At 36.9% G+C, this 26,705-nt stretch overlaps 3 protein-coding genes across 5 annotated transcripts; 1 reads left to right on the forward strand and 2 right to left on the reverse strand.

Moving 5' to 3' along the window:
* Positions 1-2,166: 2,166 nt before the first annotated feature.
* On the reverse strand, positions 2,167-4,164 carry LOC145215750 (uncharacterized protein YwbO-like). The gene is made up of 5 exons (XM_080084449.1): positions 3,947-4,164; positions 3,306-3,391; positions 2,973-3,114; positions 2,584-2,767; positions 2,167-2,437 (listed from the first exon to the last, which is right to left on the reverse strand). Exons 1-5 carry the CDS (start codon positions 4,073-4,075, stop codon positions 2,322-2,324), a joined length of 657 nt encoding a protein of 218 aa, XP_079940575.1. The 5' UTR covers positions 4,076-4,164; the 3' UTR covers positions 2,167-2,321.
* Positions 4,165-8,483: 4,319 nt separating this feature from the next.
* Positions 8,484-18,529, forward strand: LOC145230031 (uncharacterized). Of its 3 annotated transcripts, none has more exons than XM_080095386.1 (21): positions 8,484-8,720; positions 8,902-9,026; positions 9,576-9,608; positions 10,776-10,925; positions 11,325-11,477; positions 11,698-11,863; positions 12,200-12,318; positions 12,809-12,926; positions 12,994-13,186; positions 13,512-13,692; positions 13,997-14,087; positions 14,317-14,509; positions 14,751-14,928; positions 15,471-15,564; positions 16,084-16,291; positions 16,585-16,765; positions 16,925-17,058; positions 17,157-17,243; positions 17,703-17,824; positions 17,944-18,130; positions 18,297-18,529. In XM_080095386.1, the coding sequence occupies exons 2-20, from the start codon at positions 8,966-8,968 to the stop codon at positions 18,125-18,127; spliced, it is 2,646 nt and encodes an 881-aa protein (XP_079951512.1). In that variant the 5' UTR covers positions 8,484-8,720; positions 8,902-8,965; the 3' UTR covers positions 18,128-18,130; positions 18,297-18,529. The 3 variants fall into 3 exon arrangements, with proteins under 3 accessions (XP_079951512.1, XP_079951524.1, XP_079951519.1); XM_080095393.1 differs by having other exon boundaries at positions 8,485-8,720; positions 12,200-12,303; XM_080095398.1 differs by lacking the exon at positions 9,576-9,608.
* A 583-nt stretch (positions 18,530-19,112) lies between these two features.
* Positions 19,113-26,561, reverse strand: LOC145230045 (uncharacterized). The gene is made up of 16 exons (XM_080095412.1): positions 26,372-26,561; positions 25,274-25,345; positions 25,159-25,210; positions 24,830-24,948; positions 24,261-24,396; positions 23,988-24,079; positions 23,595-23,763; positions 23,194-23,357; positions 22,843-22,901; positions 22,602-22,707; positions 21,944-22,102; positions 21,521-21,651; positions 21,125-21,213; positions 20,840-21,020; positions 19,784-19,869; positions 19,113-19,344 (listed from the first exon to the last, which is right to left on the reverse strand). Exons 1-16 carry the CDS (start codon positions 26,510-26,512, stop codon positions 19,208-19,210), a joined length of 1,893 nt encoding a protein of 630 aa, XP_079951538.1. The 5' UTR covers positions 26,513-26,561; the 3' UTR covers positions 19,113-19,207.
* Positions 26,562-26,705: the final 144 nt, after the last annotated feature.

The raw sequence follows: 26,705 nt of genomic DNA on the forward strand, positions 1-26,705 counted from the left end.
GTTCTATCATTTAACGATTTAAAAGATGAGCTCGGCAAAGTCACTCTTGGTGCAATTCTTGACGACTGTCTTTTTGAAGTGGAAACAGACGCCTCTGATTTTGCTGTAGCTGCCGTCTTGTCGCAAAAGGGACGACCTGTGGCTTTCATGTCTCGTACACTTAACCGTTGCGAACGCAATTACCCCGCTATTGAAAAGGAAGCCTCTGCTATTATTGAAGCTGTAAGAAAGTGGTCGCATTTCTTAAAGGGTCGGCATTTCACTTTAATCACGGACCAAAAATCAGTCGCTTACATGTTTGAACGAAGAAACCGGGGCAAGATTAAAAATGTTAAAATGATATCGTGGAGATTAGAGTTGGGCCAATATTCCTACGATATACGCCACCGACCAGGTACACTGAATATTGTTCCCGATGCGGATTCTCGAGTATGTGTGTCTTCAAAGTCTCTTCAAGATCTTTTTGCACTGCATGAATCACTTGGACACCCCGGATACGCCCGTATGCATCACTTTGTTAAATCTCACAATTTGCCTTATACTAGTGATGAAACTAAATCGGTTGGTAATAGATGTCGCGTGTGTACCGAACTTAAGCCACGTTTCTACAAGCCTCAGGCAAGAGAACTGATAAAAGCTACCAAACCGTGGGAAAGGATCAGTATGGACTTCAAAGGTCCAGTACCTGGCCAGAATCCTTATCTTCTAATCGTTGTAGATGAGTACAGCCGGTATCCTTTTGTTTTTCCTTGCAAGAGAATGACTTCGTCCACCGTTATCGATTGCCTCTCCAACCTATTTTGCCTTTTTGGTTTTCCTGACTATATTCACAGCGACCGAGGAACTTCTTTTCTCAGCGAGGAAACGCGTCAATATTTACTCTCGCGTGGCATCGCTACTAGTCAATCCACGCCATATCATCCTCAAGGGAACAGTCAATGTGAAAAGACAAACCAAACTGTCTGGAAGACGGTAAAACTTCTGCTTCGCAACCGCAATTTACCCGATAGCCGTTGGGAGGAAGTGTTATCTGATGCTCTACATGCCATGCGGACCCTACTGTGCACCGCCACTAATCAAACGCCGCACGAACGCTTTTTTAGTTTTTCCCGCCGAGTCCTGTCTGGTACCTCGATGCCCTCATGGCTACTGAACGGTGGCACTGTACTTCTTCGTAGGTTTGTCGGCTCGAAAGGAGACCCGTTGTGTGATCCTGTGACCTTGCTGGATGCAAATCCATCGTACGGGAAAGCACAGTCTCAACTTCTGACCTGGCTCCTTGTCCGAACTCTTCAAGCTCCGCAGAAGATGAAGATGACATCGCTGTTGAAGTGGACAGTCCCGCGCCCCTTGAATCTACTGAATCGGCTGACTCACCACCTGGTCTTCGTCGTTCTACCCGTGAACGAAAGTCGCCTGCTCGTTATGGCGAGTGGACTGTGTAGTTATGTATTGTGGTGATGTTTTGTAAGCATTATTTTTACCGAGGGAGAATGCAGCGAGCTACTAAGTAATTTACGCTCGTGGGCTCCGCTCTGTATTTTGTTCACTCTGTGCCTTAAGGGTTATTTGTATTCCTGCGCAGTTTAATTACATTCCTTAGTTCCGCTTAAACTCTCTCGTTTTCGTGTTGCTTTCCTCAGTTGTAGTTTTCGCGTTTACTTGACATTTTGTGTTAACTTCTATTTTACATTACAGGACTTATAGTGTCGATCTCTGTTGCTTAAAGCTAATAAACTGTATTACGTTTATGTAGCCAATTACCGCACTTATTAAACTTTTTCAATTCTCATACTGTTCTAAAATCCAACCCATTTTAGGTTACCATTGGTCAGGATTATTGAGACAACAAATATATTCACAATTAATGTATACTTGGTTTACTTTTCCATATTTTTTAAAGAGCTAGTCATGTGAATTAAACTTAAATGTAGCAACCATTTTATTAACGTAAGTTATTATTTTAAGGGTTTTTATAGGATCACAGCCTTGAATATAGTGACAAACACATTTTTCGATGGCTGCTATAGACATTTTAAACACCAAAAGAATTCTTGTGAGATGACCAAAGCTTTTAGGTCACATCACTCTAAATATTACCTAAGATCTGAAACCATTACTCTTACACTCTACAAACTGTTCTTACATGTAATTGTTTCTGTTAAAGCCAGTTTCAGTATTATTTTTATTGTAACAAAAACATTTTTGAAGGCACTTTAACCCAAGAACATGTGGTTTTAAAACACTGGCGCCCCAAACACTGGTTTTGCACAGTTTTCATCATAAACTGTTCTTTAGCCAAGTTCCAACAAAAAAACACATTAGAGAGATTGCACTGGGAATTTTTCTGCTACTTTGTCAAACATACTTTGCATGGTTGCAGGAGGCTGGGCTCCTGCAAATCCTGGCTGCCCATTGAACACAAACATAGGAACACCTAAAAAAGTATAAACTTTTAAGTGAATTGAAAATGCTAGTTACCCTTCATGCAAACACAACAAGTGCTAGTGTAAGTTCAAAAAAATCTCACTTAAAATTAGTGTTCTTAAGCATTGCTTTTTGTGAGTTTAAACCGTGACTTACCACTCCTTGCAATCTGGCCAGACTCGGCTGCCTTTTCTCTAACCATCTGTTGGTTGTTAGGATTAGAGACATAGTTTTTCACCTCTGCCTCATCCATTCCAACACCAGCTGCGAGCCTAGAGACTACTTCTACATCAGGGTAATCGCCATCAGTGAAGTAACTTTTAAATAAAGCTTCCTGCAACTGTAAGTAAATGGAAGAATAAGTATGCATTATCCTGTGAAACTTATTTTTTATGTAAGCTGTACTTCAGTTGACAAAGATATATGTACAGTAATAAAAATGTGTAAAAACAGTCGACCTAACTTTCTTAGAACAAAGTAGATATAGCCTAAAATACATGTATCTGGAGTAGGTAATATATCATTTATTTACACAACAAAATTACATTGTTTTGCAACTGTCCAGTTGGGTCTTTCTGCAGAGCAAGCACCAATGCACAATGACCAACAATAGTATTTGGAAATCTTGATTGTTTGTATGTAAAATCAATTCCAACCTCTTTTCCCACATTCTTAAGGCGGTTTGATCTATATTCAAGATTTATATTTTTGTTAAAACAAAATAATTTAATTCTTTTTAAACAGCAAAATTTCTGTAAATAGTCCCTTATCAATAGCAAAAGTATTTATATTAGTCCATTTATACAAGTTTTCAATATCAATTTTTATTGTTACACTATCATAATCATACAAAAACTAAAAAAATCACAAATATTTACCCTCCGGAATTGGCTCCATACTGTGGAGGCTTGGGTACCCCTTCTGGGGGCATGTTGGGTCGCAAAAGGTATGGCTCCCATGTCACCTAACAAATTACTTGTGTCTGGTTAGTTAAAAATGAAAGTAGTCGATCTAAAATAGGGGAGTGCAACATACAGCCCGCGGGCCACAGTCCAGCCTGCCAAGCTATTTAGTGTGGCCCCCACCAGCACACTGATTAAGATAAAAAAATGGAGTTCGTTTGAGAATTTGGCAAAATTTTTCACTAGTTTTTGGAAAATCTCTTAAGTTGCTATACTGTATGTAACAAATATAAGCTAAATAAGCGTTGTCCAACCGGTGGATCATACAGCAGTTACAGCAATTAGCCTACTTCATCGAATGTGACATAACAATTCCCTTTGTCTAGTAAACAATTATTTTGTTGTGAAAGCCAGTGTTGCGCTGAAACTCTGTATGTTGTAAAAAATAAATGTATTGATGCTTTGGAAGAACTTCAAATTTATTATGCACATGGAAAAAAATTATGTGGCTTGGGGTCCAAAATTGGTTATACGGCCCAATGACATAAAATGTTGCATGCCCCTGATCTAAAACATAACACAGCTGCGATTGTGGAATCATGGAACTGAGTACTGACCTTAAAATTATATTTATCTTTACATGCTGACATGGCAGATTCCAAGTTCCTTTTCCCAACCCAACACCAAGGTCACATGATGTCAGAAATGATCTTGACATGCATGTTTTTTAAAGCTGATGATGCCATAGAGATTTTGGGTTGTATTTAGGGTGTTTTTCAGTGACAGAAAACTTGCACTAAAAAATTCTGCAATAGTAAAAATTTATAACAATTACAAACCTATTTCACAGAAAACAACAACAACAACATAAAGTTGATATAGGTTAAAGTTTATGAAAAACTTTAGGTCATTCATCCTTTAAGCATAAACATATCATATTGGTAAAACAGTTCACATAAGTCATAATACAACTATAAAAAATCTACAAAAACAATATTAAAAAATGAACGTTTAAATTTGCTGCAACAAAGTCATTATTTAGTAATCTAAACTGGGTAAAAATAGAATTATGAAGATTGTTGAATCTACAAACATAAACTCCAACAGCACTGCTGGCTTATCTCATGAAACAGGAAACTGGCAAACCTATACAAAATCATCAAAAAAACAAAAATGTGTGTTTCAATAGGTCTACGTACCATACCACTAGTTTAATACAACGCAACCGCCAAACGAACAAAAAGCAGTTTAGTTGTAACACTTTTTACAACCTATTTACAACAATGACAGAGCAAACTTCTGCAGACCAGAACAATCGCTGCAATGACTCAGCAATTTTATTGCAAGAGCGTCACGTACCAGTGGGTTTTATGTTACAATAGTTTTCTGTTGATAGTGAATCATTTTTTTATTCCTATTATATTGTTTTGATATAACTTATAGTTGTTGATATCGATGCTAATTTAGTTTTCTCAAACTTTTGAACCTCAGCATTTTATTTACCTAGCTTGATCCTAAAACATTTTACAATGATGGAACTTTGCTCAAACGCGACTGTATTAACAGACAGCAATACCATATTTCTATGGCACAGTTATTTTTTTATACTTATACCATTGTTGCCAACCTACTGTCTACGTCGTTTTGATGATACTTGTATATCGACAAATGCACGTTTTCCATAATATAAGCCAAAAGACGAATGTCTATACTTTTCACTTCGAGATAACAAAATTTATAGAAATGTTGCAATGGCAAATGATGTACCAATTGGTATCGCGCTTTTCTATGCAGGCCCAGTCGGTCTAAAATGTGTCTTAAATAGTGTTTCGTAGTTACAAGCTTTTAAACTGACGTGAGATGACACAGCGTAATTTACTATGCTTTCATGTGGCAGCTTCCATGGGTTTTTTAAAGTTTAATCATGTGACCAGATGAGCAACAGAATATTTGTAATGTTTTTCACGTGACAAAAGCGCAGGTTAATAAAGTAAGCTGACTCGTTGTCCGAAAACAAATGTTGTGCGAAACAAACAGTAAAACCGTCTGATGGCCATTTCCTTCGTGTTTAAGTAAACGTTTTTGTTATCATACGACCTGTTTCTGCAAAATTATTTGTTTTACTTTTGTTAATCATATTTTCCAAATGAGGCGCTTTTTGCAAAATGTCTCACGCTGTACTTACGATCTTTTTCGCATTTTTATCCAAACACCGCATTTTAAGTCCTAAAAACTCCCTAAAAGAGGTTTTCAACCAAATTTAGTATCCGATGCGCTGTAGCTATAAGCCCCTATAAACATATTACATTTTGGTCATCATTTTTTACAAAATTACGTAAGAAACATTATACAATTTTCGTGTTGGCAAATCGTTGAAAAAAGCTTTATGCGTTTCGTATTACATGCAAAAAATAGATTTTTATTGCCGGAAATTTGTCTAACTTTTCCATTTCCATATTTGGACTCATGTTTTCGCTGGATCTATTGCTTTCACATTTTATACAGTGCAAGGAAATCCCCTGGTTTTCATGTCATAAAATTACTGTAAACATGTTTTCTCGCATAACAACGGTTGTATCATAACAACTTCTCTCATAACAACTTTTCGCATAACAACGGTTGTAACGGTTGATTTAGAAACTATTATTGAACTTATAGGCATGCACGTAGAAAAAAATATGCACAATAGTTTGTTTTTTGGCAAACTGCGACTATAACGGCGGTATTTTAGTGTTGCAAAAATTTGGCCAAAACGGACATATACAATGTATGATAGAATTAAATGTTGAAATGTTTGCAATCGATCAATTAATGGCATTTGCCCAAAATTTCGTTTTTTTTTCAACAAAATGCAGGCCACGTTTTGCAACATAGGCTATTTTATGTACTCTGCGGCTTGTATTATTTAAAGTTCTTTCAGGTTTGCCCAGCAGATTACGTCAAATATTTGGGTTCGTTTGGAAACTTTTGAGGCGGCTTCACTGCATCAAATAGAAACTTATGTATAACCTGACTGAATTTTCTTCTCGGAAATTCCAATAAAGTCACATCAATTAAAACAAAATCAATGTCGAATTCTGAAGCCACAAGCTAATTAACTGGCACGTTTACCCTTTTATAGAACAATAATTTTCATCAAATTAATTTGTTTAAGAAACTTGCAAAACAGAAACGTTTCTGACCCTATTGACCTTTAATTGCAAAATGCAGAATGTCAAAATCAGAAACAGACTCATTTTAGAGCATATCAAATATGCATGAAATTTAAACTCTTAGTTTTTGTATTGTAATTGAAACATTGCTTTGAGAAGTCCAAAACTTGACTTGGCTTGTCGTGTTACGCATTTTTTCGAACATAACCTCTGGTCTTCTGACGTGGAGAGCATATGATTAAACACAAGCCGGAATCAAACAAAGTTACATGTAATCAGCTTAACCGCGTCTTTAATCTTTAATAACATGTCCTTACTTGTAGGCTACGTGTCTAATCGCGAAAAACAATTACGCTGTTTAGATGCTATATTCACCAATATAATCCTAACGTCGCTGGTTGTTCTCGAATAGTTTTTTTTTGTATTTTTCCACTAATTAGTCTATAGATTTAAATAAATTTCCAACTTTGGTTTTCAGCGAAATTACCACCATAACAAGAGTGTGATTGTATGTTATGTCAACGTTGGTTTATGACAGAAAACATTCCAAAACATAATACTTACTTTTTGCATTGACAATTTTTCGAATACTAAAAATATATGTTACTTAACATTTTGCAATGCAGCAAGTTTTAAAGTAATAAGTGAAAAACACTGCTATACTACTACCGTTGTGAACGCAGAAACATTTACAAATCCCTTTAGAGCTTTTTTCGCAGTGATTATGGTCGTAGGCCCCATGTGACGTAACCATGGGAAGTCACAGCTCATATAGCCGCTTAATTAGCGCCACATCAAATATAGGGGAACATAAGTGCTCTGGCTCGGGACAACGCATCAGGTCGAATTGGTAATTGTAGTTGTACTACGGGAAAGACGGAGACGAAAGTTTGCTTAAAAACGATGTTTCGAAAAAATCGTTGCCTTGGTCTGACAAGGTCAAAAGCATTACAATTTAAAACAGTTGCATTTTTTTCTATGTTTAAAACCATTGAAACTACAAAAAAGTAAGTTAGTTGAAGGAATAAACTGATTTCGTCTTAATTCAAACTATATTTGTAGACTATACTCATTGTTTTATGTGGTATTGACTCAAAACGTAATAGCACTCAAAATGCTGGAAAGCTATATTGTTTTAAACGGTGCTTTGTCCCCCGAAAAAAAAACTTTATGAAAAGTCAGACATGTGCCAAAGTTTATGTAAGAAATAACAAAATTACCATATTTTATTTGGCCAGGATGCGGCTAAGTTTAAAATGGAAATATGTCGAGACGATTGTTTATAATACAGTGGTCAGTATGCAAATGTATCTAATTAGCGCAGTCATTTTGTAATGTAGATGCTCGGTTATGGGTTCGTGCTGATCCCAGACTATTATAAGACTAGCTGGGGTCGTATAAAACCACGTGCGGTTGTTAGCGTAACGTTTATTTTGGCCAGAAAACGCGATTTAGGTTTGAATATTGGACAAGCTTATTGTCCTTTGCCGTTTCATGAAGGTTTATTGTTTAATTGGGAAACTAGTATATGTAATATTATGAAATATATAATATTTCTTTACCAGTCATTTACAAACATAAAAAAATAAAGTTGATGAAGAAAAGGCTTTTGGCGCGACTGTCAATAGCGATAAGGCTGTGGAGCTCTGGTTTCAACATCTAACGAAATATATCAAAAATCTAAAGTGCAAATCAAAAATTAATTGCGCTTAAAAAGTTGGCTTGCGGTTTCAAAAAGTGGCTATCGGAAATACCCCCTTGTTAAAAATCCAATTTCGTGGCTATAATTATTCCGTAGCACGTAAACTTCGTATGTTATGAGCGACATTTTTTCATTTAAATTGTTAAAATATCAATTTCGTGGTTATAAGTATTACGTATCATGTAAACTTTGTGTGTTATACGACAGTTTTTTTTAATTTAAATGCTGCATCATTACCGGTTTAAACCCTCTCAATCCCCATGCAGTTCATACAAGGCAACTAGCCAATTAGCCAGAGGCTCTAAGTTTTTGCTATAACCCTTGGACGAGGTAGACTGGCAATTAGTTCATGTGTTGGCGTATTGACGACTCGACCTTCGTGTAAGCCGATTGCTGTTATGTAAACAGGTAGAACAAGGATTTAACTGCTACGGAACGAAAGGTTATTTTTAAAATATAAAGCTCTGGTCGTAAGATAGTTCACCCGAAATCAGGAAGCTTGGCTAACTCTTCTTTCCGAAAACTTCTGTAAAAAGGGTAAGTATATAGCTATCTATAAATTATCCGTTTAAACAAAAAACGAAAACCTTGGTAAATTAGTGTGTGTCTAAAAAGTATTTAATATAAATCGTATTTTCTCTAAAAAATAAGGATGAAATCAAACATAAAAATTATATCTTTTATTTGCAATGCAAAACAACTCTATTCATTTTGACAGGAGCCTCGATATTTTGCGCCAATAGCGAAGTAGTCATACAAATTGCAACGAAGTTTCACACGAAATGCGACTTTGGATACTTTTCACTCTGTTGTTATGTGTTCGTGGACAGTTAATAACCAGAGGTGAGTTTATTAGCCCGCAGACAAATGCGTTCCGGCATTTACAAACACAAAACACGTTATCGCTAACAAAGTGACCGGTTGTATTTTGTCTGACAAACGTTTATAACGTAATAAACATTCTCCTTCTCCACGTGCTTTAAGCGAATGTAAATGTTAACTTGTGCCGGCAAAATGTCAAAGGCTGTTCTTTCCCAACTGAGTTATTTATAGTAAATATTCAGTTTTGCAAAATAAATTTAAACATGCACAAACATATGAGATGTAACTTTAAACCTTTTGTTTTTTGAGATGTCTTTTGGAAGATTGAAACTAATTTGAAACAATTTTCAATATCTTTACGATTTAAAACAAATAAATAGAATTAAAACGAAGAATAAAATTGGTGTGTTTTAATCGTAAATAGTCGTATATACATGCACATAAATTCGATGGCGCACAACTTGAAGCTGATTTAAATCAACATATTGTGCAATCAACTATAGCAGTGCACAAAAAATTCGCATTAACCCAAATAAGGACGATAAGGTTATGCGTGAACTTTTTTTTCAGGACTAATCTCGCCCAGCAACAGAAAAAAATCAGGTATGTTTCTTAGCTTATGGATGTGGGAGAAACACTTTTCTTGTATTTCCTACACACAAAGTTCAAAAATAGATAAACGAAGCCAATAAATGTCTTGGAAAAATCCTTGTTACCAACCCGCTTTAGGAGTGCGAATCAAGTTAATAATAGTAATGGTCAGTTACGCGACGAAGGGGGAATTCCCTCATAGTGCACCAATTAATTCACACGCGACTTTTCTCTTTGAATCCGACTTCCCTGCGCCTCGTGACGGCAATTAAATACGCACGCCTTTACTGTGGGAACATTTGGGGACCCGCTTGTCTGTGACGACATAGAGTATGCAATGTTAATTGGCACGAAACTATAATGGGGACTTGTGGGTTGCACTAACAATTTTGATTTATTCTTTTAGGATATTGTTTTTAAAAATAACACACTTTTAGAAGTATAATGTAGAAATTGCAGCTGTCAGCGTAGGCAAATTTGTATCCTCTTAGTTCTACCTATAAGAATAATCACCAACTTTGGGGCCTTTTTTAATATATGCTTTCAGCATGTGTAATAAACAAGTTTGGTGTTTTTGCCTTCTAAAGTTCGTTTGGTTGATTCCACCTGGCACCGAACTAAAACTGACACTTTAGCGTCACAACCATGAGAATCCTAACATTCGACGCCAAATTTAAACCGTGATCCGCCTACATAACTAAGTACTGGCGCCATTCACCAATTGTGTTCATTGATTGCCGGCCAAATTTTAGCCCTGCCCGGCTACATAGGCCACCTACTGATTAGCTAATAGTTATCAGTGGCTGTCTGGCGACCAATTAACAACAATTTAGCCACATTAAAGCAACTGATGCGTAACTTCGTGACACCGGGGCTACATTTTGTTTGTAAGCATGTGGTTTTATAGCCATAGAACACGAGACAAATTACATGTGGCGTTTCACAAATTGTAGCTAGATTTGCATTTTATTACCCTGGCACAAACTGTGTCAAAAAATGACAATTTCTTTAAAAACGGTTGCTAACGTAATGTTGTAGTTGTAGTAATTTCAAACATTTTGGCAAACCTCCTGTCGCAACATTTAAACAGCATTAGCTAGTGATTAAAACGTTCAGTATACTTTTCAAAAAAATGTTCAAAAATGTGTTCTGTTTTAATGTCACGTGATTTGATTCCAGCTGATGACTGCAAATGCTGGATCACGTGGTACTACAGAAGTGCATGTTCCCAAGGAAAAGACCTACGAGAAAATTCGTGCATAGACGCTGGATGCTGTTACTATGACGACCCACTGCATTATCAGGCTCCAAGGTGCTACCAACGTACAGGTGCGATTTCATAGATTTCTTTTCTCGTCTTCGCTCAACTTAGTTGCTATTTGCGATGTGCACAAACCCACAGCGTTGGGCAATAAGTCTTCGCGTTCAAGTCTTTTAGTTTACAAGCAACTGATGTCTTGGTGATTTCGGTGTTGATTTATGACTGTATTAGCCGCTGTGTAAAGTTTCCTTTGACACAAGTAAACCACTGCAAATTCCTCTTTGCAAAAATTCCTATTTTTCGTTTAGGATATATTACGCATGTAGAAAAACTTTAAATCATAAAAAAAACTCCAAAAAGTTTATAATTATAATTTCCAAAAAGTTAGACTTAAATTGACTCTGGTTTGTGTCCAACACTACAAACCCACAAACCTTGAAAACAAAAGTCTTTCTTTTCCGATTTAGGGACGTGCCCTCCACAGGAATGCCGAGTAAAACCAGATGAGCGAGAAGAATGCAGGATTCCAAATCGTCTTTTTATTCCTCGTCACTTGTGTCAGAATAATGGATGTTGTTTTGATCAATTTGCTAAGCCCAACTGTTACAAAGCTAAAGCTGGTAAGTTTAAAAACGTTGTCCAAGTTGTGTTTTTAGGTCCCTATCAATTCATCACTTCGGTCGCTACAATGTCTCGTCAAGCATATTGGGTCAAAACCTGTTTTATGCAAATAATAGTTGATATGCACAGTAATGCTTTGGAAGGTTACTCCAATTCCATTTTGTAGTTGTCAAAGGCTGCATCAAGATAAAAATTACTAAAATAGCATTTTTTGTAAAGCGTATGTACCTGCCCCATACAAACCGCAAACTCATCCGTACTTTGCAAAACTGGATGATCGAAACAAACCTCACCTTTTCCAAAAAATTGAACGACTTGGCCCGTTCCGCTTCGTAAGCTCGTGCTATGTGAGCCGGAACCGTTGCGGCAAAGTTGGTGTAACAAGGTATGGATATTCATTTCCATGTTTTTTTCATTTCCTGCTTGACAACAAAAGACACGTTTTTAATTACTTGATACAGTACAACTTTTTGTTTGTCTATAACATTTATAGTAAATACTGAACAGGCGTTTCGTCCACCAGGTTGCATATTAATAAATTTGTCGTTTTGTTCAGCATTACACCAGTTGAACGACAAATTTATTAATATAACATTTATACTAAAAAATCAATAAAGATGTAACCAAATCTGGTTTTAAATTTGGTTGTACAAACTTAAATAGTGGATTTGCTTAATATCTGTTTGCTGCGAACCTTAAATGTATTTTTTACTATTTTTAGATCACAGTGTGTTCGTTTCGGTTGTTGCTGGCAACCGAACCGGAATTTTGGAGTACAAGAAGCCGAATGTTTCCGCTCTGTTCGCTTTTGGCTCAACTATCCTGGTACTTTTATCACCAGTTAGTTTCTTTTCGTTTCTATTTTGCGGTGACAGTTTATGGATCTGTAAAACACGGTTATTATTTTTCTGAAATCCCTTTTTATTTATTTTAGCGACAGTAAATCCAACATTATTCAGTAACTTGTCGCGTTACAATGTTAATTAAAAAATGACAAAAATAGAAACACTGTTGAAAACCACTCGACCAGACTCCTATAACTTTACCTTTTCGTTTAAATTTTCGTTACTGTCGTTTTCATAAAAGCTTTTTGCACCATTGCAAAAATTTTGCACCATTGCAGCGTAATTTAAGTCAAACTCAAAATTTTAATCAAATTTTCGTATTTCACGAGTTATTTAGGGAACTTCATTTTTTTATTTACTACATTTTATTTCTTTTTTGACCTAATTTTCTAATTTTGTTTCTTGCATCTAAAGTTTTGTTCCCAGTTCAAATATTTTAAACTGCTTGCAAAGTTCCCTAATTAACTCGTGCATTGCTATTTCAGTGGACGGAGCTTCATGGGCAGATTGGAGTCAATGGTCTCAATGTGGGGGAAGTCCCTGTTTTAGCGGGACTCAAACCAGGACGAGGTCATGCACCAACGATTATCTGCCACACATGAAGTAAGAACCCGAAATGATTAAGCAAAACCAAAATTTTCCAATCTTTTCCATAATAATGTTGTTTCAGATGCAGTGGTCCGACCTCAGAGACCCGCATGTGCACAGTACCTTGTCCGGGCGCCGATTGGGGCCCATTCGTGCCAGGCGCGTGTGTCAGTGCTGATCCAGTGTGCTTTATTGGCAGCACTGTTGAAACCAGAGTTTGCTTGTTGAGTGGAGTGCCAGTCCCAAGTAGTAATTGCATCGGAGAATCGATAAGGGTAAAGTTTGCTCACATTCTGAAATACTCTATCTCACGATTATTTACATTTAATTTTGATTTTACTTTTGTATTTCGATTTAATTTATTTTGTAAATTAGTTCCTGATTTTCATTACATATTAAGTCTTCAGAAATGAGTTTTAACACTTCGTGTGTGTTTTGTTTTCTGAAAAAAATGTCGAATCAATCGAATATTTTAGTTTCCATGGATATTAAAATGGAAAATATTAACATGATTTTGTAAATTTGAATCAACCATGTACGAATTTCCTTTCAAAATAAAAATAAAAACGTATACAACAACTTTCCGTATTTTTTCTAAAGACTGCAAAGTGTAACACACACCTGTGTGAGTCGTACGGACCCTTTACCCCCGGTACTTGTTCAAGAACATGTGGTGGAGGAACAATTACGTCGACAAGACAATGTTTGAGTCCTGTGACGTCATCGCCACCTTGGTCGTGCTTGTCGAAGCAAGAATCGTGCAACGAGCAAGCTTGTCCACGTACGTTTCGTATTTTAGCCATTTTCTAAACAAACTGTAGTTATATTACATTGTCAAATTGTTCTTTTCATTTCGGGATAAGTTTGTTGTTGTTTTTTGTTCTTGTATTCCATATTTCTAGTTCTCCAATTAGAATACTAATTAGGACACACCCATGTGAATGCAGCCTTGTTGGCCCGGATGTAGCCCGATAAAACCTTTAGGCTTGGGGTTCGAATTGAATGCATTATCTGGATATAATAATGTTGGTAGCGCAGCTGATAAATTTGAAAGCTAGTTTCATGGTGCTAATAATATTACTCAGGATTATCGCAATGGACGACATGGTCGCAGTGCGTGGGAGAGCAGTGTTCCACGGGGCAGCAAACCAGAAGTAGGATTTGCCTTGAAGCAAGGTAATTGTATAAAAGTAATACCTGTGTCTCCATGGGATGATAAACTAATATATGCGTTTTAATTGCTGAATATTTGTAGTTTTTTTAAGGCCGGTCCACACAAAAAATTCAGTTTCAAAAACGGTCATTTGTGCGAAAAAGATTGTCGACCCCTGCTGTAGTGTACCACTTTTTTTCTTTTCTATTGATTTCATGAGAAAACGCTGAAACTTAAAATAGAAGTGTTTAGTGGTTGCAGTGAATCGTTGATGGAAACCCAGCAATGCTCGACATCTTGTGGTGCTGAGTGGGGAGAGTGGAGTCAAGGGTCATGTGTCAGTGCTGAGCCTCAATGCTTAGCAGGAACTCGCACGAATACGAGAGTTTGTATGGTTGGTGTCGCGATTGTTCCTGATAGCAACTGTGTTGGATCAAGTACAGAGGTATGTATAGTAAAATGTGAACCAAATACATGTTTTTTAAATTTCATGCTAAAAGGGCCACGATTTGATGGTATCAGGTCTTTAAAATAAACCGAAACATCAAAGCTTATGTTGAGCCAATCACAAATTGTATGATTAGTTTACTTAATTTACTTACATATCCAGTAAGTCAATTACTTAACTTGGCGTGATTTGCACGATACAACAAAAATATTAAATAACTTACAATTTTAACTTTTAGACGGTGCCGTGCAACACACATTTGTGTTCAAGTTTTTCTGCATACACACCCGGAACTTGTTCTCAGTCGTGTGGTGGGGGAAGCATCCTCTTAACTCGAGTTTGTTTGGACACTTCCACAGTTTCTTCACAGTCTTGCCTTGAAAAAAGTGAAGTTTGCAACATACAAGCCTGCCCAAGTAAGTTACGAAATTCGCGTAATGAATTAGAAAAAGATGCTTTGCTCGGTACTACAAGTTGCCCAAATCTCGACTATCTTCTTATTGATCGGATAACAGTTGAAAGATTACCGAGTGTTTGGCTATAAACCGCATTATTTCACACTCGAGCGACCTACTTAATGTCCTTCTTTTATGGCCAAGTGACTATATTCGGAAGTCAGAAATAATGACGCAGCAAGATTACTTGGTTATAATTTTTTAAACCCAAATGTAGCTGTTGTTAATTAAAAGCCTCCAATCAATCGTATACGTAATGCAAAAAAGCAGCCACCAGATGACGCACCTTCGATGTAAGCGCAGCAAGTTTTGTATACGGCCGCCGATAAAAATATATCCTAACAACTAAGGTCATTTACAAATAAGTATGTCGTGATCGCTGGTCTATACATGAAAGGTTCAGGGCTGATCCCAGTATGTGTATATGCTGGCGTACTATGTTGGATATATACCAACAATTACTAAACAACTTTTTATCATTCAAATGCGATTTTAATTTTTAGCTTGGACCGATTGGACACCCTTTGGGCCTTGTATTGGTTCTCCTTGTTCTATTGTTGGAACACAAAGTCGAAGTAGAACTTGTATCCCGCCTGAGTAAGCAATGTTTCATTTTTTCGTTAACTAAACTCAATTCAGGTTTTATGTGCTAGAGATCTTGGTATTGGTTGCAGTCTGTGAGATTTGTTGGGTGTTTTGTTTGGAATATGTTGCTTCATTAATTAGGCAGCGGTATATATCAAGCCAATATGGCTAGCTTATAACGTTTACTTTTTTGAAAATCATGACAATATATCATAATCTATTCTGTCATATATGGTAAGAAGACAAAACCGAAGCATGTCAATTTGCTGCTAGTTCTACTGATTTAGTTGTATATTGGTCTGTTAACTTGATGGCATAAAGGGGTCCGTCATAACGTTGAAATAAAACGCTTGAGACAATCGACTGAATTTGACCGGTTCGGTAATTCACAATTTTAAAGATAAGCTGAAGTTAAAGGTATAGAACTAGTTTCTGGTACTTTGGAATGATTGCCCCTAACTACAACAACGCATATTGACTTAGGTTTATATTCATCACAATAAGGTAAACTTATGGATCATATTTAAACAGAGCTATTGGAAATATTGGATGTGATGGCCCGACTACTGAAACACAAGATTGCTCAACAACTTGTAATGCTGATTGGGGAGATTGGATGGAAGGTTCTTGTGATAGTTTAGATCCCGACTGTTTAGCCGGAACACGCTTGGATACGAGAATTTGTTTGAATGGTGGGGTGACTGTTGACAATAGCAACTGTGTTGGATCAAATACGCAGGTACGCAAGTCAACAGAAGACATATCTTTATTTGCTAATAGCATTTTTTACTCTTTTAGCGCTATAATGTTGACAAAACTTAGCACATTTGAGCATTTCGTCGCGATAGCTTACACGTTATAACTTTCGTATTTTTTTCGAGAGGGTATAACCTGAATAAATCCGTAATAAACATATTAATACGAATAATTTCAGCCAAAATATCCGAAATATCGTAGTGGCACCAAATGTAATCAAGGGAAATATCGTTTACTTTTGTATCACATCTCTTTTATCTTTATTCTATTTTTTAGACGGTTGCATGCAATACACACTTGTGCAGTTCAAGTTTTTCCGCATACACGCCGGGAATGTGTTCTAGGACGTGTGGGGGTGGCAGCATTACGTCAACACGCGTATGTTTGGGCACTGCGACTTCTCTGCCACAATCTTGCCTTGAATTAGTAGAATCCTGCAACGAACAAATGTGTCCCAGTAAGTTTGTAGGAACTTGACTGTGCAGATGGTTGATCTTTTTTTCGAATATCATATTACGAACCAGCTTTAATTGATTGACGCAAGTATATGTGAAATTGTCTCAACTTTCGCGCAAGTCAGCGTGTGTTTTTATAAATATACATGTATTTTGTTCAGTACTGACTGATGTTGCGTTTTTGATTGACGGCTCAACTGCACTTGGTTCGTCAAATTTTCAACTTGTATTGTCTGGAATTTCGCAACTGATTGGAAATCTTGATATCAACACTGGAAACACCAGAGTTGGAGCTGTGAGTTTTTGATCAAGTTGTTGTTCTACGCACCAAGCTCACATTTTAGATCAACCAATAAGAGAATGTTTGTTTGTAAATACAACTACTTGTTTCAGTTGCGCTATGATGACGACGCCATTGCTCAAATTTTTCCCAGTTCGTCTACAACTTCGGCAGTACAAACGCAGATATTGTCCATTGTAGTAAGTTTCGTGTTACACCCTTGGTTTTCCTGGATCATTTTGAAAAAAATGGCAGGCGTACAGCTTGACATTGACTCTTTGATTTACATAACATGTCCCATTTGAAAATAGTAAAGGTAAACTTTGTGTGTTTGTTACATTTCATGATCCGAACTAACACATTTATTTACCCAATTGCTTTGACCGCGGCTTTTTAAGGCATTGACAACCTGACTTGAACCATTTTCTCAGAGACTCTTGTGTCAATTCTCGATGCGGATCATGCCCATTTTACCAAGTTTACAACTCCTAAAATATAGCGATTTAACGTATTTATCGAGTCAAACACTTCAAAGTAACGCGTTCATGGGTTAGATTACTCTAAAAATATATGCGTTTTGGAACAGTCACAAGATCCTGCTCCATGTTTAAGATTTAGACATGTCTTATGGGCATAAAAATTTCTTTGTTGCATTGTAGTTTAGAGGCGGAAATGGTTTTATCTCCCAAGCAATACAATTTGCCGCTACACTAATGTTCGATAACACACGGTCAAGGAAACGTGCAGTGATATATGCTCATGCACCTCCTTCAGATTTAACGTAAGTTACCACTTTTCTCAAATGACTCAAAAATTGAAATTGTTCAAAACTTTGTTTTTTTGTTATTCGGTGCAATAACACCTATTTTTAATTCATAAATCATATCTAATATATTTTAGAGCCCTGTCTTTGGCGTTAACAGCTGCCGGAATAAACAATGTCGAATTGTTTGTTGTTGCGCTCGGTTCAACGCTACCAACGGAATTTAACTCAGTTGCGGGTTCATCTAACAGGGTGTGGCTAAACGATCTGAGCAACCCTGGATCGGTTCAAACCCAGGTCATCAATTTCATTAACTCATAACGGGTGAGTTTGAGGTTTTGATGTTTCCATACTTTTATTTAACACATAGGTAATAAGATAGAGATCCATGTCGTTTTAAAGCTGATGATAACATTGAACATGGGGTTGTTGCAGCGATAGAATAAAATAAACCACAACATTTTATTTACTAAAGATCTTTTTTGTACAGTGTTTTGATCCTACTGATGTTCAGAATATTGTCGATAAATCCGAGGATTCGTTCCAACGCGAAGGTTTAACAAGCACTTGATTGTCAAAATTAAATTTCTTTTTTTCATACTAATATTTTCCAATTTTATTGCTCTTTTCGTTTTTTACATGTGTTCCCAAAGTTTGCGCTCCTTTGTATTTTTTTATTTGTATTTGTTTTTGGCGTAAAAAATATATATGCCCCTACACAAAGTTCTTTCTTTATGTTTTTAAATTGAGAATACAAAACTAAACCCAACTGGATTACTACTGTACAGTGGTGGGATTCATTTTTTTCAGCCGGTTCTATCACAAAAGTCATATTTTTTAGCTGGTTTTTTTACAAAAAGTCCATTGACAGTAACCAGTAATGCTAACCGGTTCGCTGATCTCAAAAAATTATGTGAGGCGGTTCAAAAGCACCGGCTAAATCCAACCACTGCACAGTATACTATACTATGTCCGCCATGGCTTTTAGAAATTACGCAAGTCATACAATGAATAAAAGCGATGTGCCGATAGAATATGCAAGTGCACACTGTTTCGAACTAGCTGCACTAATTGGACCTTTGAGTCGTCCCTTTAATCAAAACACCAAAAAGATACGTTTCCTCCCCATACTTCCATAACATGACATATAAACCCAAGACCATATTTGCAGAGATAGAACTGCTACTATTTTTTTACTTATGATTTGCATTTCATTTTATAAGTTTAAAGGTTGCTATGGTGTTCCCATTGGAAAAAATGGGCTATTGTGTTTTAAGATTTCAAAACTGAAAAATAACCCATGTGCTTGATTCAGCATCATTTATTTACACACGTTTGGCACAAAATTTATGCGAATTAACACAACGAATACAATATCCACTTCCAAATACGTTGGTAGATTTACCCGGCTTGTTTTGCGGGTAGAACCAGATATTGGCGAGTAAAAAGGAGAATGCTTGAATTGATGTCATCAAGTGAATGAGCAGCACCATCCGGGGTCGTTTTTGTGGGGCTATCTGTTGGGAGACCTCCCCAACCTGCAAACATATTATCGCGTATTTTTTTAAATAAAGTTGTACTAACTATGCAGACAGTCCACACTCTGTCGACTTGCTGCTGGTGACAAGACTATGGCCGTATAAACAAGTGCCGAAATAATGTTGACATGACAATAAGCCAAAAACGCTTTGGTTCACAGGCTGACGCTAGGTTACATTGGATCCAGATACTCTGCGGTTTGTCTCCAGTTGTGGCATCCAACAAAAGGGTTGGGATATGGCTTTATAATTTGTTGCTTCTAACAAATTGATGGGCCGTAATTTGGTTACACTAGCCGACAGCCAACGTCTTGCCAGCAGCAGTAAAGAAATCTGACAGCTAAGGTACAACGTCTGTATCTTAATTAACATGTGATGGTTCACTGGTTGTGTATTCATTTCACTTTTCTTCGACAAATTTCCAAAATAGACAACAAACCTGCGAAGTCGCCACAAGCGCTTTGATCGTCCGTGATTGTGTTGACTCCTCCGACGCAAATGCCACTTGGGGTGCAAGAATCAGACCTGCAGCAAAAGCACAGCGCAAATTTATCAGGAGCTCCCCCTCTACTTAGAATAGCCTAAACCAGTGGTCGTCAACCTATGGGTCGCGACCCCAAGTGGGGTCGCCTAAACTTTTTCCGGGGTCGCAATAAGTCGCCGAATTTAATTTTTGCATTTTAAAATTGATTACAGAGAATGAAACTAATATTATGTTCTTTTAGATCGCAACTTTTGCTCTTGTTTTGTAGTACAGCTTGCTACATCCTGTTGCAATTAAATCGTGGTAGTGGAAAAACAGAAAATGCCTTTATCGCGTAACAATGGGTCTCGACAACGTGTATTATAACTCAACACTATAAGTTTGTATTATTTAAGGTGACACCAGAACGAGTGAATAGTTATTTATGCAACGTACCCAACTATGCCAAATTTTTCTAATCCCGTTTCAACCACCTGGCTGTGTGAAGCAGGATTTAGTGCAATGAGTGTATTAAAAACGAAACATCGTAATCGTTTGGAAGTGGGGCATGACATGCGGTTAAGCTTGCGCAAAGTCAAGTCATGACTTCAAAAACTTGTGGACAGTATACAGGTGCAACCATCTCACTAACAGTGCAAATTAAATGTTGAACAATTTGACAAGTTTGTGTTCCGAAAATTGGGTTTATGTCTTAAATGAAACTTTTTCGTAATACTTTTGTATCGCCATATTTGTTTGTAATTATGTACAGTTTGTGTAATTGTTCTTTCGGTTCAGCATTACTTAAAACATTTTTCTCAGTGTAGAAAAAAAAATAGGGTCGCATGTAAATTCTGATTTCCTTTTCCCTTAAATTGGGGTCGCCTATAAAAAAGGTTGAAGACCACTGGCCTAAACTATCCATTTTACAATTAAGAACCACGCTACACCGTGAAAACGCAGCCGAATTTCTAAACTTATCATACCATTGTGCACATTTTGTTAATTGGAAACCCCGAATACTGTGCTTACCGTACACCTGGGCATAACGCATTGGGAATTCCTTTGGGGCTGTATGCTCTGAAATGAATGTAACCTGGTGCTGATTGGGCTCGCATAGAGGGTGGAATCCGTGATGTCACGGCAGCGGCATCACCATGCTGAAAAGTTACAGGGGCAACAAGACTTTCGTTTGTTCTGCTGCAGTTAAAATCTAGAAAAATATTTTTTTTATGTTTCATGACAGACCAAACTGCAAAGGAGCAGCAAGCTTAGTAGCGTAATCATTAAAAAACGCAGCACATTAAAAAAACTTGCTTTCAATTGTGTTGAATCTTGCAACTTCTTGCATCATTCGCTGCAGAGCTGCTCGAACGTGACTGTCGGTTACTTGATAATCATCCTCCCTGGCGACAACATAAAATAAATACAGTGGACTAACAACCCATTTCTCGATGTTTATCAGACAGTTGTCAACAAGTATTTTTGCCACAGTCTTCAATTTATCAAATTACGAATTTCAATGCGTGGACTTGGTTTCAAAATGTTGGTCCTCGACTTTTTCACGAGACTTGTACTTCAGTCATAATATTGAGTATTTCAGTCAAATTATTCAGAAGTCATCACCCGTATGTTTACGTATATGTACGTTGATCATCTGTTTGCTTCGTCCAATAGCAGATTTGAACTGTTATCATTCTACACTAAAATTACCTTGATAGCAATGTGTATCCCATAAGAATGTTCTGTGGACTTCCGTCAGCTCGAACGACATTAAGCAGATTATCAGTGGTTGTGCTCCAATCCACGGAGGTGAATGATGTTGGTGCCACCGAACCCCAGTTCTTTATTTGGAAACAAATATAGTTTTAATATGCACTATAACATTACAATCTGAACGTAGATCCGATACCGCAATAAAATAGTCTAGTTATAATAACTAAGGATTTATTTTGGTTTTTTTTGTGTGTAACAAATATTTTTAATGAAACGCATTATTTTTGCAAGGTTGGAGACCAGACCGCTGGTATATGTCTTCCCTAATTGACACATTAAACTGGCGCATATTATCATGTTTAATTTCATGTCAAACATCATCATCTTCATACAAGCAAACATAAAATTCCACCAAAGTACCTGGGTGTTTGAAATGTAGAAGTACACTTCGCAAATAGATGGGTCGTTGGCATCGTAAACGCTGTACGCCTTATACTGAGCTCTCAGATTCTGGTAAGTAATGTCGCCATTGTAGGAAACGTGGCTGCCACCTCCATCTGCCCCAGTACCTGATTGGACCTGAAGGTTTTTTTTCATAGAAGCTTTAGTTGGATTTTGACAGTTCCAAACCATTTTTCAGAAATACCGCTTTCCGCGTAAAACGTGGAAAAAATACATAATGCATTTGTTTAGCATTCGTAAGTGTTGTTGTGCAAAGTAGCCGAGTGTTTTCTTCATCCACCATGTAAGAAGGATTGGTGGCAAAATCAGGTCACAATTTTATGTAACAATTTTTATCTTTAATCGGTGGTCCGCAGTTTTCATTAAAAAAAGTGAATGTTTTATGTGTAGAATTTTTTCTTCAAATAGTACATGTATGTAAAAAGTATAAGTTCCTTACAACTATTTTTATTTTTTCCTTATTGAAACATTTTGGTAGTTTTTTTAAAAGTGAAACAATAAATCTTCCAACGATTCCGTTTGAAGTTACGAGTTTTGTTTTGTTTTTCTTAGTCTATTTGCAAACTTTGCCTGCTTCGCATATTTTTCTGCATTATGGATAGTTACAATTGCACACCTTGATTTGAAAATTGCTTATTGCCCCACCATGATTCCCGATCCACATCAGCATTATAAATGGATGTTCAGTTGTACTAGAAACTTCAACACCGCTTTCAAGATCCCTGTAATGTATAGCAAGCTGTTAAGTGGATTTCTAACCTAAAAATGTTTTTTTGCAAATATGCATTCGTATGTGAGTCTTTAATAATGATACTTTTTATTTTAACATATTGTGTTAGTTACATTTTGGTACTTACCTGTATGTTTCTCTGTATACAATCTGATTAAAGTTTTGGTTGCCGATTTTGTAGAAAACCTTAAAACAAACATCAATATTAGGAAACAAAGTACACAAACAAAATTTACAGGGACATTTGAAAGCTGTCTGTCGCTGAAGTTACGCATTTAGTCAGAATTTCTTGCTTCATGTTGACATTAAACTCAGTTAAAACACAGTATAGGTTAAACCAAATTATGGCAAACACCAAACAATTCAAAAGACAAACAATAAAAAAGGAGTCTTGTAGCGCATTACGACCAGATCTACTTCAAAGTTGTTGTTCTGTCCCAAAATGAAGTATGGATACAAAATTAGTTGTTAGTTATACCTTATTTCCGGTATCGTACATATCGCCACCGCCGTCACTGATGTGGTTTTGAATTCCGCTAAAGTCATAATTGTAATTGTACCAGTTTGGAATTAGGCTTCTAACAGCTGATGCTGAAGCGTTTAGACGACGTAGAATGCTGACTACGCCTTCGTGAGCGGAACCTGTAAAAATAACAACAATATTTTAGTACAAATAATAAAGTATTCGTTAATTAAATAAAAATAAAGTTTTTTGAAGCAACTGCTGTTTAGCCACATAGTGCTTGCTTGATAAGTTGTTTTACTGATATTTTGAATGTCAAGGCAAATAAGTTTACAGTTCCAATTCCAACCCACACCTTGTTGGGTAAAACACAAGCTTTCATAACAAAATATATTGACACAGCATATCCACCGTACCCGAATCTTCAGCTCTAACCAGTGGATAATATTTGGAAAACATGGACTGTAAATTCGCCCCATAGTCGTTGAGAAAATGGTTGTCAGTGGAATATTTCAGAAAGGCTCTTGTGTTCCACTGACTCACTTCTATGTCGTTTGGCACGTGCCACACCATGACGTCACTGGCCTAGAACATATACATATTTTGCTTGGTGCTTGTTTTTTCTTTAGCTTTTTGAAACAGTTTAGCTTTTCGATCTTCCTAAAGCTATAAAAAGAACTCGATTTGTTTGGAGTGAAAAACATAAATGTAGGTGATGGCAATTTTGGAATCGAATAGAAATCAATTTGCCATTGACAAAGCATTTATGAAAGTGGGTAATAAATATATGTAACATTTGTTGTGCTTACGGATAAAGCATAGTAAGCCGGGTTTTTGTAGTCGGCGCTTGTTGCTGATTCCACGTTGCCAAACACGTTGAAATTCTGCCAATTTCCCGACCCTGCATTTTGCAATGTACTTTTATATCTTTATATCTATCCATATCTTAAGCACATAAATATGCTTGCATTACGAAAACTTGACCAACACTGTAAAACGGAGCAAGCAATAACAGGAGTTTTCACCAGGGGAGAGAATATTTGTTGAAATTTTCAACAACAGGCCTGAAAGCATTTACTAACCTGTAAAATTTTTGTCAGTGACTCCTTGTTCACTTGACCACTTGTCCCCAGCGGTACACTTTCCATCAATATTGTTTTCATGAATGCTTGCGACTAGTGTCCATCCACCTCCGGCTGTTTCCATATCACAGTAAACCTAAATCGAAGGATAAGTTTTCCTACGATTAAAGTTAAAAGTTGGCGAAAATTAAAAGCTTTCCGTCCAGAATTTGTCTTCGTTGCATAGGATAATTATTAGGTTCAAAAAGTGGTAATAAAGAACTAATGCTGCCGACTAAAAAACGGTCAACAAAAAATATTTTAAAGTAAATTCGCCTTTTGTTGATTTGGTATTAAAAAATATTTAGAGACAAGGTTAAATATCTCTCTCTCTCTCTCTCTCTCTCTCTCTCTCTCTTTCTCTCTCTCTCTCTCTCTTGGTTTCAGAACGTTTCGTTGACTGATTTTTAGTTAGAAGCATTGTTTCTTTATTAATACTGTGCTGCATAGGAGCGTTTACAAAAACGTTTAAAGTAATACATGTTTTATTTTTGATGAAAGCTGTTCCGATGTATTGTAATTCATCTTACGTAAAATGCTGTTGTAAATTCGTTTGGTTTAATTTTGTAGATTCCGTTCCTGACGATTCCTTGCGCTTTTAGGTCCTTGCACGAGTTTGCTCTTGCACCGTCACCACCGCCACCACCCACTACAAAACATTGCCATGGTCGAATTTAAGTACACAAACATTAATACTGCGTATGGAGAGGTTTCAACTCGCAACCTCAGTCTATTTCTAGTTTGGTTGATCATTTTTTTTTAAATAGTAGAAGTAAAAAAAGAATGTAAACCTCTCTATGTTTTTTCCAGTAAAAATGAAACTAATTGGGAAACGCGGTGTTTAGTTAAAATCCCTTACCTGGACCTCGTTCGCCTCTCAGACCTTGTGGCCCAGGATTACCCGCTAACCCCTGAAAAAATAAAACAATACCAAATATCCAAATTACAGCGAATTTGACTTCTTTTGCACTAACCATCGGTCCAGGTTTACCAGGTCTTCCAACCTCTCCTTTCGGTCCCCTTACGCGGTCCAGAAAACTTGCTCCCTGTGAAATAATAAAATGTTTGTAAGGCACGAACGCATGACTAATCAAATTAAAGATCAAGGTGTTTTTCGCAGATCTGATGGGCACTTGGCGACCCCCAATGATAATTTGTGTCAACTGTGGCCTAAAGTTCCTGCATTCCCGCTGGTATGTCTAGCGAAAAATCTACGAACACCACACCTCATGTCAGCCGTACATTCACCTGAATTTCAATAAGTGGCGCAAAGAGCACCACCACCTATTTAAAACGGTGTATCTCCTAAAGTCGGAGTAAGGTGTTATCGTGACATATTTAATAAAACTAAGTTAAAAAACTTAGTTTAAAATTTTAATTAAAAAAAATTACTTCCCAACCCTACCTCTCTTCAGCGAAATAACCGCTTTTTAACTTAAACATTAAAGCCATCTTGGCAAATCTTTAATCCGCTTTAATGTGCAACAATATCAAGACTTACACACAATATCGAAGTTTAGGGTTATTTGCATTTTGGGGCAATGTTTCCACAAAATCATTGGTATGCTCCGGCACATATCGCAATCGCAACATTCAAGTCGGTTGACTGACGAATGTGCAAGTAAAATTTGCAACACCAACCCAACAGATTGCTGACAAACGTTTATTTGCTTTTTAAAGTTTTGCACTCTCTGCTGCCACGAACTAGTTTACACGAGATAAGCTGTCTGCGCCGGAACACAGTCTGAAAAGCTGGATTGAACCAGCGGGGTTTCCAGAAATAGTTGTTGTTACGAATGTCGTAAACGCGAAAACATCCGATACGATACAAATTTTTTATAAACAAAGAATTAAGCGGTCCGCAACAGTTCGGAACCAGTTTGAATTGATTAGAGTCGAAAAGATTGCACTAATTTGTGCAGATGCTTATCTTATTTAAATAGAATTCAAATTTATTTTATATTTTATATGTAGATCCTTCAGGATAAATATGTTAAAAAGGGAGCAATATATTTTATCGGTTTTAGGGGTTTATTTCCGGACAATGTCTGGTTCTTTCACAACGAACTTACGTTTGTGACTCCCGTAGATCCCAAGACGCCACTGGTTCCATCGGCACCACACATACAGGAACATTGGCCCATATCGACGCCGACGGACGCCACTTTGTGCAGAATGCCCAAAGTCAGGCTGGCCAACAGAAAATAACGCATTTTAATATAATTAGTTTTATTGCCACCTGAGAAATTATACAGAGGCGTTGTGATTGTAAACTATGTGGCCTTGGCACGTTTTAACAAAACATACCACATTATGGTTAACTAAAATATGATCTTCCATAAACTGAGGTTGCTATTTTTAATTCAAAAAACAATTTAATTTTGTAATACGTTCGCAAAGAATTTC

This window comes from Phallusia mammillata, chromosome 1 (assembly GCF_965637545.1).
Source record: "Phallusia mammillata chromosome 1, kaPhaMamm4.hap1.1, whole genome shotgun sequence".
In the NCBI taxonomy this organism is placed as follows: domain Eukaryota; kingdom Metazoa; phylum Chordata; class Ascidiacea; order Phlebobranchia; family Ascidiidae; genus Phallusia; species Phallusia mammillata.